The following is a 14,106-nucleotide window of genomic DNA, read 5'->3' as shown; positions in this document are numbered from 1 at the left end:
TCGTTACCTTATTTTCTTTAAAAACGAAGGTACACTTGATTATTCCAAGTGTTTGGTTAAATTGTTTAACTGCTGTTCCTACCTGCTGAGCAACTTATATTGAGTGCTGGATTTTGTGTCCACGGTCCTTTTCCTCATCAGTCTGCTGTAATGTAACGTTATTAATTTGGTAGTTGTGGTGTGGGATGTTGTGCCCCACATGCAGGGGGCTTGTATTTGTTAATATTAAAAAGCATTTGCCAGTCATCTGACCATTTGTGGAGTTCCTGCAGATCTCTTTTGTAAGGCTACATCATTATCATTTCCCATTTTACTATAAATCTGTGTCATCTGCAAATTTGATGTGGTTTGTAAAATTATCATCTATGTCATTGATGTATTTGACAAAAGGGTTGGCCCCAAATTGGACCCCTGTGGTACCCCCCCCACCCCCCTGTTTGCTGAAACCTTGCTAAAGGCTTCAACAAAATCCATGTAAACTACGTCAACCGGAAGTCCTTTGTCTGAGTAGCTTGTTACCGTTTTCAAAAGTGTGAGCAGATTTGTAAGGCAGGATCTTTTTTATCTCAACTTAAAATAAACACAAACCCATGTTGTGTTGATTTTACGAGATTGTTCATTGAAAGATGGTGAATGATTCCCTCCCTTAGGATTTTCTCCACGAGCTTGCAGATGTGTAATGTCAAGCTGATTAGACAGTAGTTCTCGGCTTACCCCTTTCTGCCTTTTTTTGAAAATGGGGTGACATTTGCATATTTCCAGTCTAGGGGAACTATCCATGGGTCCAGAGACTTTGTTAAAAGTACCTTCAGTGGAAGGCAGAACTTCTGCCAGTTCCTTTGTCTTTGGATTGTATTCCATTCACTCCTAGGGCCTTAGTCTTTTAGTTTGTCAATGTTCTTCCTAATTATGTCACATGTTATGGTTATATTCCTAAATTCATTCTCTTCACCTCCTTGAAATATTTGATAGGATGTCATCTAACCTTTCTAGTGTGAACACTGATGTAAAATATTCATTTAGTATTAGCTGCCCTTTTGTCCTTCATTATCATTATTGTTTGGTTAGTCTTATCTTTTAGAGGTTTTACCGAGTCCTTAGATTTGGTTTTACTGCTCGTAAAAGTATAAAACGACTTTGGATCTTTCTTTGTTTTGGGCACGTTTTCTTTCGTACTGTAGTTCCTTTTGACAGATGTGATTTCCTGGGTGGCAGAGTTTAGTGCCCTTTTATATATCTCGTAATCAATAGCGAGTAGATTATCCCAATACTGTAATATACTCGCTCCAAACGCATTAGCCTAATGAGAGAAGCAAAGTTTTTTTTTTTTTTTTTTTTTTTTTTTTTTTTTTTTTTAATAATTATGGAACTCAAACCTTTCCCAACTTCCACGTAATATTCCTGTCAACCTTTGGAGAACAGTGAGATGTTGCCTGAGCATATAAGCAGCACAGTAGCGAATAATAACTAGTCTACTTTCAAGTGTGGTTTAGAACAGATACTTGCGGGATACTGTACCGACTCTCAGTGCGCTCAACTCACACCATTGCTCACCAAAGTATCACTTGCATACTTCTGTATACTCTGGCCAAATATATATATACTCTTAGTGTTTGTGTTTGTCACCATACTTTACGTAACAATAGAACAGTTACAATACGTTCTCCAGAGGATCATCTTGGTTATCAATGCTTGTTTTACTGCCCGTGTCATCCATCTACTGTAGTTTTCTTTCGCTTCTTCCTCCTTTTTTTGGCACATTTCTGAACGAGTTCCATGATGACCTTCTTAAAGTTGCGCCAAGATGCTTCCATGTAATGTTCACCTATTAGCTCCCTCCAGGTTTTGCAGTTCCTCTCTCATTCATTGATGGTCATCTTGGTAGAAATCTAGAAATTCTTTGTCATCAACCTTTTCTGTGATACATGATCAACTGGGGTATGATTTTTTCACTTGGGGTTACCCACAGGCTGCTCAAAGCAAAGCCTGTTGGACCAAGCTCTTGCAAGTCGAGCCTGACCCCAGACCGGGCTTGGGGAGTAGAACTCTCGGAACCCCATCCAGGTACCTACACCTTGCCAAGGTCCCACTAATGTAACATTTCTGAAACTAAAAAATCCTGAATGCTTTTATCTTATGAAAGCATAAACTATTTAAAGAAAAACAAAAAAAGTAAATTTCAACTGTAGTATGGGAAACCATAGGAAATGCAGAATAGACCCAGTGAAGAATAGAGGTGCCATAGTCAGTGAACTCTGAATATCAGAGGTCCACAGTTGTTCAGTATCCTCCCAGCAAGTATAAGAAATATTGACAGAATAAAAGTTGAAATCTTCAAGAAAAAACTTGACAGTTTTCTGCAAGAACTGCCAGACAAACCAGGCTATAGTGGATATGTGGGCCTGCGGGCTGCTCCAAGCAATGACCTGTTGGACCAAGCTCTCGCAAGTCAAACCTGGTCCGTGCAGGACTTGGAGTACAAAAACTCTCGGAACCTCATCCAGGTAAAAAGCATCTGTCAAAACATTCAAGGATATTGATGGTTCTTACTCTGCTAGATAAAAAGTAGAGGTACAATAGATAAAAAGGCAATCATTTTTAGTCTCTTTAACTGCTTTTTTATTGTTAACTTATTGCAAAATCTAAAACTTTGATATTAAGAATGATTGATTGATTGCCCGAAACACTACGCGTACTAGTGGCTGTACAATAATGTAACAACTCTTGTATATATCTCAAAACAAAAACAAAAAATGCAATTCAGCCTGCCTAAATCTATAAAAAAGTTTAAAGGAACTTGGGCATTATCAGGGCACTGTTTTCTCAAAACTACCATTCAATGTCAACTGCAAGATTAGTTTTAATGGCAGAGGTTTGTTGTTGCCTATTGTGAAGTGACAGCATAAAAATATGGTCACCAAGTGGTGTTTGAATGATGCTTAGTGGCGGGATAAAACCAAAATTTACTTTAGTAGTTCTCATGGTAATACTGTAGTACATTTTACACAGAAAAGATGAAACTTGCATTGAAGATGATCACCTATGATTTATGAAGGTGGATCTGTTTTGCTTTCAGGCTGTTTTGCAGGTGCCTTGGTTAGAAAATGAAGGACGAATAGATTTCGAAAGTGTATCAGGATGTTGGAAAGTTTGTTTACAACAGTAAACCCAGGTACCCAGCAGTACAGTAATTGGGTACAGTACCTGGTTTTAACCCATTCTCAGGTCGTGTTCCAGAGAAAACTAGTTGGTTAGGTTTACCATGAACTATGGGAAAATGAAAACTTTCAGCCTGCTAACAGGACCTGTCTGTGCGAATAAAAAAGTAAATTGATCATATTTGTTCAAGCACCAGAGGAAATTGCAGTTACCAATTGGAGCAGTGCAATGGTTGAGGCAATTCAGTAAAATACAGTATTGTACTTGAGTGCCGAGTCGGGTGAATTTGCAACGTGCGCATTTAGAAAATTGTGCAGTCATTTCAAGTAGACATGAATTTTTCATTTCATATTTATACCCTTAAATTTATTCAGAATTTGGGTTTATTTATACAAATACTGAATGTATGCTAGCCTAATATGCGTTTTCTCATAAAATCGGCTTTGAATTGCAGAGCAAATTGCCAACTTTAACAGCAAGTAAATTCTTGTGGGTAATACTGTATCAAAGACGTTTATAATATTTCCTGATTATTTTAGACTTGAAACTAACAACACTGAAGCAACATTCCACAGAACTTGATGAAATACAGGATTGTTATTGTCAGAGGTGTCATATATGCCCAACACAGTGAGGTGGTATTGGACTTCACCTGCCTGTTACTCAGTCTAGCACCACTGCTGTTTTATAGTAATTGGCACCTACCCTACACCAACTTCTCCTCCAGTGGAATATACAAAATACCTGTAGTGAACCTTTTGTTACTGAATGAAGGATTGCTTTTGCCTAAATTTTGGATTTATATGAAGAAACAAAGCCTGGGCCCTAAGTTTGGATTAGGGAGTAGAACTCCTCTTGGAATCCACTCCAGGTAAACTCCATACTAAAGTGGGCGTCATCATTATCATGTCCATTACTATAAAGGATGAAGTTTTTTTTTATTTACTTGAAACATTGAGGTTGTAACCAATTTCCTGGAAGCTTGAGGATACCTTCCTGAAGTAATGAGTAACTCAGTGGCATCAGTGCTTGGCTTTGGTCTCTCTCATTGTTGTTCTTGTACTAAATCAGTGCATTTTGTAATTTCTAGAGTAACCCAATTTGGGCTGTGTCTAGTACATGTGGCAGTAACTGATGTGTAAATGCACTTCAAGTATTACAGTAGTTGGTCATCTGTGTACATTGATGTGGTAGAGTAAATTCGGAATGGTGTTGACACTCGTATATCTCGGTGTATGTTTTTAAGGTCTTGTAATAGTTTTCATGTAGATCCTTTTCCATGGAAAAACAATGTTATGGATTTCTCGCCTGTATGGAGAGCTGTCCGTGTACTACCTCCCTCTCCTTACCGAATATTGTAGATAAGATGTGTCCTGTAGTCTAGTGATGAATGTTGCATCCCAGTACTGAATCTGTGTACTGTAGTATAGTTCAGATATGTAAATAGGCAGAAATTATTAGGCCATAACCATACTAATGTGTATATAAATAGCTATAAAGCAATACTTTTTTGAGAGTATTTAAATAGTATTGCAATATCTTTCATAGCACTTAAAATCTTAATTATAAAATTTCCTAAATTTCTTTTCCCCGAGTACTGTATTTAAATGACTGACCTGCATGTTGAGCTGCAGTTATAATTGGGGAGTGAAGATGCTGAATGCTAACAAAGCCAAGGTTGTTAAAGGAAAAATTTTGTTTAATTGATTTGAGGTATTTTCTCTCATCTCTACTGTTGCTGCTGTTGCCTCCTGCTGTTGGTGCTGCTGCTGTGTGTCTGGCTGGCGCAAGTGCAGAACATTGCGGTAAGGAAAGGTTTGCTTACTAACCACCGCTTGTCGCCCGCTCCTCTGTATGTGTGTGTGCGTGCGTGCGTGTGTGCTTGTTTTAATTGTTGCCATCTGTAAACTTGGCATGACCAGTTATGCCCACTTTGTGTATGGTATTGTGTGATCCTGCGTGGGTGGAACTTGCCTGTCCCGGGCACTTTAGTGATAGGAAGTACAGTATTTGGTAGTAGTGGCATCACCTATTCCAGAAATAATTCTTCGTGCTTATGAACTTAATTTTGCTTGTATGCATTATTTAGCAATTTGCACATAGGTGAGACAGCAATGTGATGGTCATTGCTGCCAAAGTTTCATTTTCAGTACAATGCTTGTATTAATAACAGAGCACCACCACCACCAATTTTAACACCCCATTTGCTATCATTAAAATTTTCACCCATTAGAACTACAGCCCCCATTTATTACCCACTTAACCCCCAAGTGCATCACCCTCACCCCACACCCCCTCCACCCACCACTTCTCTCAAGAGAATGCAGTACAGGCTTAGGGTTTTCACCCAGTAAGCACAAAAACATGATAGTGTAAAAGTTTGCAGTCTAACTAGTACTGGAATTGAGGAAACAAAGCTTATGAAGGCAGAATAGAACCAGTGAAGAGCAGGGGTGCCAGAGGCACAATCAGAGAACACTATATAAACATCAAAGGTCTACTGTTGTTCAACATCCTCCCACCGTGCATAAGAAATATTGCGGGAACAACCACAGACATCTTCAAGAGAAAACTAAATTGTTTTCTAAAAGAAGTGCCGGATCAACTGGGTTATGATGGGTATGTGGGCCTGCAGGCCACTCCAAGCAACAGCCTGGTGAACGAAGCTCTCAAAAGTCAAGCCTGGTCTTGGGCTAGACTTGGAGTAGAAGAACTCTCGGAACCCCATCAAGCAGATATCAAACAGGTATGGGTACCTCATTCTCACAGCTTTTAGGGAAAAGGAGCACATGATATGATCACTAAAAATTAAGAGGGGGGGATAGTATGGACAAGGACAGCCTCTTAAAATTTAGAGAAGTATGGCAACACTAGTATCATTGAAGTCTTGAAATGCAATTGTTAAAGAAATGTAAGGTAATTGTTGTAGACCATATAGGTGGTCTTCAAGTGGAACACACTGAATGAAATTTCTGAAGCCACTAGCATTCACAACTTCAAGGCCAGTTACTACACAGAAATTGAATGGCAAGGGATACACTTTGGTGCACCAGACATTGATTTATCTTGTTCATAATCACTAGTAAGCAAGCACCACACTTGCCGGCACCCGACACCCACCACACTTGCCGGCACCCGACACCCACCACACTTGCCGGCACCCGACACCCACCACACTTGCCGGCACCCGACACACTTGCCGGCACCCGACACACTTGCCGGCACCCGACACACTTGCCGGCACCCGACACACTTGCCGGCACCCGACACACTTGCCGGCACCCGACACACTTGCCGGCACCCGACACACTTGCCGGCACCCGACACACTTGCCGGCACCCGACACACTTGCCGGCACCCGACACACTTGCCGGCACCCGACACCCACCTACCTTACACGTAGCACAAAAATAGACAAAATTGCAGAAGGAATATTGCCTCCCGAAATCGTCGCAAGGTAACCGCAAGGTATGGGCGTTGCGAGGCAGCTCCTATTCAACCACAGTAACTTGTATACATGTTTAACTATTGAAACAATTCAGCAACCCTACATCTAGTGTATTGTGTTTCTTGGCAACGTGTTATGTAAACCGCCAACCATTTTCCCCAATTAAATATTTAGTTATTTTCTGAATTTAAATTTATTTTTGTGCCCATTGTTTTATGTTATACTTTGTGTTGATAACTTTAGCATCTGACTAATATCATCCCTTATTATACCTTGTCATCAATTTGTGTGCATAATAATTTTCACCTTCATCTTTCTAGACATTTTTATTTTCCCTCCGTCTCTCTCCTATACTGTAGAAGGTTCCTAATGCCTGGGATTAGGAAAAACTGTTACTCTTCTCTGTACATTTTCTTGAATTTATAAATTCCTTAGTACAATACTGAAATTGAGCTGCATTATTTAATTGGGATTTAGAAGGGCAAGATAAAGCTGAAGAGTAACATTTGTCATTGTTACTAATACTTCCATATGAGTCCTTGTACTTTTTCAAATTTTCTTAATGTCAAAGGTTTAATTAATTTCTGGGCTTAACCTTTTGTTAATGATAACACCAAACCACTTTCTCTCTCTCTCTCTCCCTTATCAGCCATCCTATGATCACTGTTTCACTATCTAAATGTGTGTAGTGTGTGTGTGTGTGTGTGTGTGTGTGATTAATGCAGTTGCTTAAAATGTTCACTAATGCTTTTGATTGCATCTGAGCAGAATGATTATATAGTATACAGTATGTACTGTAAATGTATTTGTATTTTGGTATTTTTTTTGTGTTCAACTGTTGTTAGGATAGCTTTCTGCAGATAGACTGTATGCCGTAAATGCAACTTAAGATGCATTGTTCTGGTATAGTGGAAGTTTCTGGCCGATTGTACATTTACCATTGAAGACAATTGCAAAGGGTGGGGAACCCATGTTAAGGTATTGTGCGTATTGATCGTAGTATAATTCCCTAATGGGAGGTATTAAAGGATTCATTGTGGCAGAAGACCAACTAACAGTTATGTATATAATTTTCAAACATTTCTCCAATGTTCATATACCAAATGTGTCCTGATTGATATTCTACCTTGTGGAATACATTTTTATTTACATGAAATGGTTTATTGGCTCTGGCCTAATAGTAAATCTGTTTACATATATATTGTAGTTGTAGTGGCATTAGTACAGTACTGTAGCATTATTTTAATTAATATTAGCACTCTAATAACTCTACTGCAATAATAATAATTAAAAATTTCTGCCAACAAGTCTTAGTACTGAACAGTTTTGTGTGGACACTGTACAGTGTTAAGTAGTTGATGGCTCTGGACCAGATCCTACGGGCCAAGGGACTTGATGGCTCGGGGTTCAAACAGTCGTGTATTCTTCACTATAGGTACACTTTCATTGCTTAATTACTTTGGAGCATTATAATTAATTTCTTCCACATTTTTTTTGTTATTTAACTTTATGAACTTACAAACTATTGCAAGTAAAGCTACATATAACTAATTAGTTAATCGGTTGATGGAAAATTAAATTAGCTAAATGAAGTCTGATCTTCATTACGTAGACCACATTAATAGTTAGCTTACTATGACCACCTAATGTTGACAGTTGTTTTTAGTCTAGTTTACCATCTCCAGTAAATTTGTATTAACAATGCATGATGTAGGCATCACAGAGTTGATGTCCAGCAGGGTACTTTATTATTTGCTCCAAAACATTATGCCAGTTTCTTGACATATCAATATAATATCTATATATTTTTTCCATTACTTTGTTTTGTCAACAGAGAAGATTTTTAGCTAGAAATGTTTTGAAGATAAAATTTTGTTTTACAATTTCCTAGATATGTACTAGCATTCCAAGCTTTATTGAAAGTTCTCGGTTCAGATTAAGGTACAGAACAGAATTCTGCTGTAAGCTTCCAAAGGTAATTCTATATTTTGGTAAAGAGTGATTATTTATTTTACACATTTATGATTAGTAGAGTTCTAGTGAGTTTATAATGGCAATATTTGTTAGTTTGTGTAAGATTTAATTTTAAACTTTTTTCTCTCGCTAAAACATGTTTACTTTACAGGGAGAGCTAGAAGCACAGCTTTTGCAGGCTAACCCCATTCTTGAAGCCTTTGGTAATGCCAAGACAGTAAAAAATGACAATTCTTCAAGATTTGTAAGTTATACAATATTTTTGGTTTTGGCGTGTCATTACTGAATAACTGTTAAATGATGTGCTTTTTAAATTACTGTATATACTTTTGACATGTAAATTTTAACATGCAGCATGACTTTCATATGTTAAAGTATAAAATATTTTATAAATTCCAGGGAAAATTCATCCGCATCAACTTCGACAATTCAGGTTACATTGCTGGCGCCAACATTGAAACATACCTTCTGGAAAAGTCTCGGGCTATTCGTCAGACACATGATGAACGCACATTCCACATTTTCTATCAATTATTGGCAGGAGCTAACCAACAGCAGAGAAGTATGTACTTTTTTTCCCAAAAGCCCTTGATATTGAGTAAATTAATGAATGTTGGGAGAGGTCATAGTTGGCAAACACTGAAGTACAGTGCTGTATGCAAAATAATCAAAAGTTAACTGCTCACTCCAGGGGCCAGATTCACGAAGCAGTTACACAAGTACGTACTTACGAACATGTACATCTTTCCTCAATCTTTGACGGCTTTGTTTACAATTACAGTATTAAACTGTTAGTAAGCTCCGAAGCACCAGGAGGCTGTTTATAACCATAACAACAGTTGATTGGGAAGTTTTCATGCTTGTAAACTGTTTAATAAATGTAAACAAAGCCGTCAAAGATTGAGGAAAGATGTACACGTTTGTAAGTACGTACTTGTGTAACTGCTTCGTGAATCTGGCCCCAGTTTACTTCCTAATGAATATTAGGCCAAAATAATTTTGGAGAAAAACAGGACATTAAATGGCACACACATTCTTTTGTACTGTACTGTATTTAATGTACAGTACTAAAGTTAGAATAGCTAATACATAATATTATAATAGTAATTAACTTTTGGTAGTGAACTTTATAGTAATGTAAAACTGTCGATATACATTTTAATGTGGACTCTAATGAACTTCAACTGTTGGAACGTTGAGGCTAAATGTATTAATAATTGGATCTTCTTTTACCAGAGGACTTTATCTTGGAAGATCCCAAGCACTACAATTTCCTGACCAGAGGAAAGATCCAGGTGCCTGGGATGGATGAAGTAGCAGAGTTCCAAGCCACCGTCAAAGCTATGCAGATCATGGGGATGAACAACGAAGATATCCAATGTAAGTACAGTAGTGTGTACAGACTTGTTTAAAACTTTATTTCTTTTCCCTTCATTAATATAATACTTGTGGTGCTAGTACAATACTTGTGGTGCAAGTACAGCACTTGTGGTACTATGCATTTTATAGCAAGCTATCACATTCAATACAAGACTTAGTGTGAATATGTATATAATTAACTGAATTCAGTTACGTATTATAACATACCTTTCAAGGTGTTAGAGATACAAAATAAGTGTGGAATGTACATCAAACAGACTTTGTAATAGAGAATAGATCTGGATTCAGTTTAGAGGCCAAAAATATTGTCTAACCCAAATTGAATTCTATGACTGGAGACGGGGAAAGATAGATGGAATACATTCATAGTATTAAAGATTACCTGAATCTGTCCCCACCGTAATATACAGTACATAGAAAAGTTGGCCATTTTAACGAGTAAAAGTACTTGAATATGCTGAACAGTGTAAATGTCTCAACATTACTGTATATACATTACATATATATTAGACATAACATATAATATGCATAGTGCGTTCAGGGGAAAAAAAAAAAGGTTGCTCCAGGAGTAAACCATATTTCCACCCTATCCTCAAGGTTCTTGGCAAAATACTGCATGGCCACATTTGATATACAGTAGCACAAAGTGCATTCTTGTTGAAAACTTTCTCTTCTGCACTTTATATACACACACATGGTACATACACTCGTTACCCCAGTTTCTTCTTTTTTGGGATGGAGAGGCATAAACCGAGAGATGAAAAGGCGAGTAATACAGCAAGTTTTAAATTGTAAATAATAAAAATTGCAAATCACTTACACTGTTAAATGGTATAACATATACTTGACAGTATATAGCATGACCAATAAATGAGGCCCAACACATTCAAGCAGCCATAGACAGCAGCACCCCATTTTTTCATAAGACCAAGTGTACAGTACACTTTGTGAATTGTCATGTATTAAACACAAATACGTTAATTCCCCATTTATACTTGTTTCCACCCAGTCTTGTCCCTAATAATATCCCCTTTTTATCCACACTTGTTCTCTACGTCTCGCACATTTGCTCACCATATCCACCCATCATTATCCAGGCTTTGCTATTAACTTCGAATTTACCTGAATATGGTTTGCAGATTCTTTGTTTCACCTGCTCTTAACTTTTGATATTCTTGTTCATCCCACACAAGTGTCTCAGCCATATATACATATTGTACCCACAATCCTTCATGCATCTGGCTGCATCTATTACTAATATTTTCTAACCTATGCTTTCATTGTATCAGCCATTTATGCAATTCTTCTTCATTCACCACAACATTTTGTCCACATTCACATCCAAGTCTTTTGCTGCATACCTTAATCAAATTTTCAACTTTACACAACTGCTTATTCTAAATTGTATCTTCTGTATTACATATTGACACATCGTATACAGTCTACACCCATTAGATATATACACATGGTTTACAAACCTTGCTAACATTCTTACCGTGATGTCCTTCATGAACCCCATCCATGTATATGTTGAATAGTTTGGGTTCAACTTTAATGAATATGAAACCAGTTACTAATTACAGTAGTTGATATAAAATGAGATTTCTTGCAGCCGTCTTCAGAACCGTATCTGCTGTACTGATGTTCGGAAACATGCAGTTCAAGCAGGAACGTAGCTCAGATCAGGCTACTTTACCAGACAACACTGTTGCTCAACAGGTATATATATATATTTACATGCACATTGTGGTCACAAGAATGTGATACAACTATGAGAAAATATTGAACCATATATGATGGATCAAACCCATATCCCTGAACTCGCTACCAACTGGACCACAATGGGTTTAAAAGCATCACAATCAGGAGTCCTACTTGACTTGCATGGAGCTTGGAAGGCACCATCCAGTACCACAGTCAGTTATAGGGAGATACCAGTCTGCAGTGCATGTACCTGAGGAGTTCAGGCATGCGGGTTTGATCCCTTCATAAAGCTATATCATTGTCTTGTCTTAAAGCATTCATGGACCTATAATATTGTCCAGGATTTTTATTTCAAATACGAGTTAAAACTTTAAATAAATGTCTTGCTAGGTAGCATTTTTCATAAAGTACGAATAACTTATTTCATTGACTTTAAAGTTTTATTTTTATTTTAGGTTGCCCACTTGTTAGGCCTTAACGTGACTGATTTGGTTAGAGGGTTTTTGAAGCCACGCATCAAAGTGGGCCGTGAGACTGTCACAAAGGCTCAGAACAAAGAGCAGGTAAGATTTTTTTTAATTGTTAAATGGCATGTTATGTAGAAAATTTTAACAAAAGTTCCATATATTATTGATATTTTTTATTATTACTACCCAGTTTCCAGCTTCCATGCAGTGAGGAGGCATCTACCCAGAGAAACTTGCGATACATCAATTACCTTTCTTACCTAGAAATCACAGTACACCAATATCACTTTCACATTTGATGACGCTTAAACATGTCATCTGTTTACTTTGTCACTTTGCCCATTTATTCCGCCATGGCCTGGGATCGATTCCGGGTCCCTAGATCTACGCGTCCAGAGCCCTGGATGCGTAGATCCACTCGGTCACTAGGAGTACTGGGTACTCCTATTAGAAGTAATAGTACTCCTATTACCTAGGAGTAGCATGTTACCCCTAGGTAACAGGGGTAAGGTGGATGGAGTATTGTACTTGGGTGCAGAGTGGTAAATTGAATCTGTGGTGTATTATGTTAAATTACAGCCCTTTGACCCTAAAGCGAATATTCTACATACAAATTACTAATTTTTTTATATTGTTAATGGGTACCAAGACTCCTTTCTCTTTCCATGAAGATTTCAGATGTTTTGATGTTAGTTTTTAAATTACAGAAGATTCTAAAATATTAACCTTTCAGTAGCATAGTTTTTCTGGAGTGTGAAAGTTTTGAGGTTGATGCTGTGTAGTATGGGAGATAGTGGGTTTCTATATAACAAATCTTTAAAACCTTTTCTATTTATATACTTTTCCTCTCGGATGATGCTTCCTCATCCTACAAAAATGTGGTAATGATGATTTGTGATAACCCTAATTTGCAGTGCTCATTGTTTTTGTAAAATTAATAATGTTAACTCTTTCAGTGTGAGTTTGCTGTCGAAGCCATTGCCAAGGCTCTGTATGAACGCCTATTTAAATGGATTGTGATGCGCATAAACAGGTCATTGGATCGCACGAAGCGCCAGGGTGCCTCTTTCATTGGCATCCTTGATATTGCTGGGTTTGAAATCTTTGCCATGAACAGGTTTGTTTATTAGCTCTGTTTTTGTTTCCCAGCTAATTAAAGGTGGGAGACTTGTGTTAACCAAGAGTGTTGTGTGTGATTTGGCAAAAATATAGCAAAATAATTTTGTTTTATGGCTGTCCCAATAGCTTGCATTAACAAAATATGAAATAAAGTATTTCATTATTATCAGGTATTACATAAAACCTAAGGGTGGCTGAATGGGAATATTTATAATTATTTAAGTTTTGCCATTCATTAATATTTGTCATGTGGTACAAAATAAGCTGCATAATGATTTAAACATAATTAAAAAGGCTGTAATGAAGTAACTCGCTGAAAATCTCTTTGAAAATGCAAGACCTCAATACTGGGAGGACAGGTTTGAGCGTCCTTAGATCCCCAAACTATCAGTAGCCAACCAGTAGAGATAGGTAGTGCAAGATTTATATATAATTAGTCAGTATCCCAAATAACTTACAAAAACAGATGCAAAAATGACAGCCATACATTATCACAGTATCATAAAGTTAATAAATGTTAAAAGAAATGTGAATCCAAGTGGATTCTAGATTATTAGCAAAGAGAATTTTAAACCCATCACTAACATTCATACCTGACAATTCTTTAACAAATTAATTGGAAGGATAATGATGAGGAACCTGGAGAAGACTAACTTTGTGCCGTAATGACAAGACGGATATAAAGGGAATAATTATATCCAACACTTAATAGTTCTAGAGCAGGGTTTGATTCCTAAAATAATTTATAATGTATATTTTAAAAGTGAGTCTTGAAAAGCTTTTTTTTAATTGTTAATTTTATGGATAATATCATAATACATTGTAGTTTGGAAATTGTGTAGAAATGATATGCGA

At 37.2% G+C, this 14,106-nt stretch overlaps 1 protein-coding gene across 13 annotated transcripts in view; it reads left to right on the top strand.

The window, feature by feature from the left end:
• zip (myosin heavy chain 10) overlaps positions 1 to 14,106 on the top strand; it is a 183,012-nt gene that overhangs the window by 150,020 nt on the left and 18,886 nt on the right. For 11 of the 13 annotated variants that reach the window (XM_069316106.1, XM_045751937.2, XM_069316109.1 and 8 more), the window contains 6 exons: positions 8,733 to 8,825; positions 8,981 to 9,143; positions 9,818 to 9,961; positions 11,574 to 11,680; positions 12,121 to 12,228; positions 13,089 to 13,249. In XM_069316106.1, coding sequence (XP_069172207.1) covers positions 8,733 to 8,825; positions 8,981 to 9,143; positions 9,818 to 9,961; positions 11,574 to 11,680; positions 12,121 to 12,228; positions 13,089 to 13,249 — 776 coding nt within the window. Of the gene's footprint in view, positions 1 to 4,955; positions 4,965 to 8,732; positions 8,826 to 8,980; positions 9,144 to 9,817; positions 9,962 to 11,573; positions 11,681 to 12,120; positions 12,229 to 13,088; positions 13,250 to 14,106 lie in introns of all 13 variants that reach the window. The other 2 variants (XM_045751938.2, XM_045751933.2) reach the window with 1 other exon arrangement.

This window comes from Procambarus clarkii, chromosome 82, assembly GCF_040958095.1.
Source record: "Procambarus clarkii isolate CNS0578487 chromosome 82, FALCON_Pclarkii_2.0, whole genome shotgun sequence".
Classification (NCBI taxonomy): domain Eukaryota; kingdom Metazoa; phylum Arthropoda; class Malacostraca; order Decapoda; family Cambaridae; genus Procambarus; species Procambarus clarkii.
Note: the sequence above shows the minus strand (reverse complement) of the source record. Positions and strands in the feature narration are given on the sequence as shown.